Raw genomic sequence first — 840 nt, forward strand, 5'->3', positions numbered from 1 at the left:
CTGGAGTCCAGAGCGCTCAGCATCAGAGTCCGCAAAAGCTGCCCAGAACTGCAGGTGTTGCAGAGGAAGGGCCGAGGCAGCGCAAGTGCCTGGAACGGAACCGGGTTGTCTTTGATCTCCCATTTTCCATCACAAAGCAGGGGCTAAATTTACAACCATAATTCCTTTTCCCCCCATCCTTGAGACGTACCCTGTGACGCCACCGTAACATTCATCTGAGCATCTGAGCTGTAAGAGAACGCCCAACACCAAGTGCTGCTGCCTGCCTCCCCATGACTTTAAGGCACCCTTAAAAGAGAAAGAACCTAAGACGGTCGGGACATGCAGCTTTCAGCTGTGACAGGAGGAAGCCAGTGAATTTTAGAAAAACTTTAAATAGAGACTAAACACACTCACTCAACCCGTTCAAGTGATCGCCCAGTGCTCAGCTGCAAGAGGTGGGGCTCTGGGCACTGCACCACCTGGAACACGTCGCAGTTCCCTGGGGTTGATCCTTTTCCAGCTCAGGTCTGTGCTTTTGTTTCCAGGCTACTACTTAAGTAAAGGGGCAGCTGAAGTGCCTTCCCAAAGGCCTGTAAACTGTTCCACGTGTAACATTCGTCACCTTTTCTGAACAGGACCAGTAAATTACAATGTCCAGAGAGCTCCTCCAGAACCAGGTACAGTCCCTGTTCTTCTAGAATTCCCAGTCATCGACATCCAGCTGCTCCAGGTTTGACACAAGCCCGAAAATGCCGCTGGGATCCTGGGGCCGCGTCCCTTCAAAGTTGGTGATTGGGGTGACGGGGCGCAGAAGCTCAGGGAGTGCTTCAGAAGCGCGGCGCTTGATCTGCAAAGGAG

At 52.5% G+C, this 840-nt stretch overlaps 1 protein-coding gene across 1 annotated transcript in view; it reads right to left on the minus strand.

Moving 5' to 3' along the window:
- Window positions 1-499: 499 nt before the first annotated feature.
- Window positions 500-840, minus strand: part of STRADA (STE20-related kinase adaptor alpha) — a 10,342-nt gene continuing 10,001 nt past the window's right edge. Inside the window, exon 12 of the mRNA XM_010139842.1 lies at window positions 500-829. Coding sequence (XP_010138144.1) covers window positions 677-829 — 153 coding nt within the window. The 3' untranslated portion in view covers window positions 500-676. The remainder of the gene's footprint in view (window positions 830-840) is intronic.

Source organism: Buceros rhinoceros, unplaced genomic scaffold (genome assembly GCF_000710305.1).
Source record: "Buceros rhinoceros silvestris isolate BGI_N320 unplaced genomic scaffold, ASM71030v1 scaffold22377, whole genome shotgun sequence".
NCBI classification, from domain to species: domain Eukaryota; kingdom Metazoa; phylum Chordata; class Aves; order Bucerotiformes; family Bucerotidae; genus Buceros; species Buceros rhinoceros.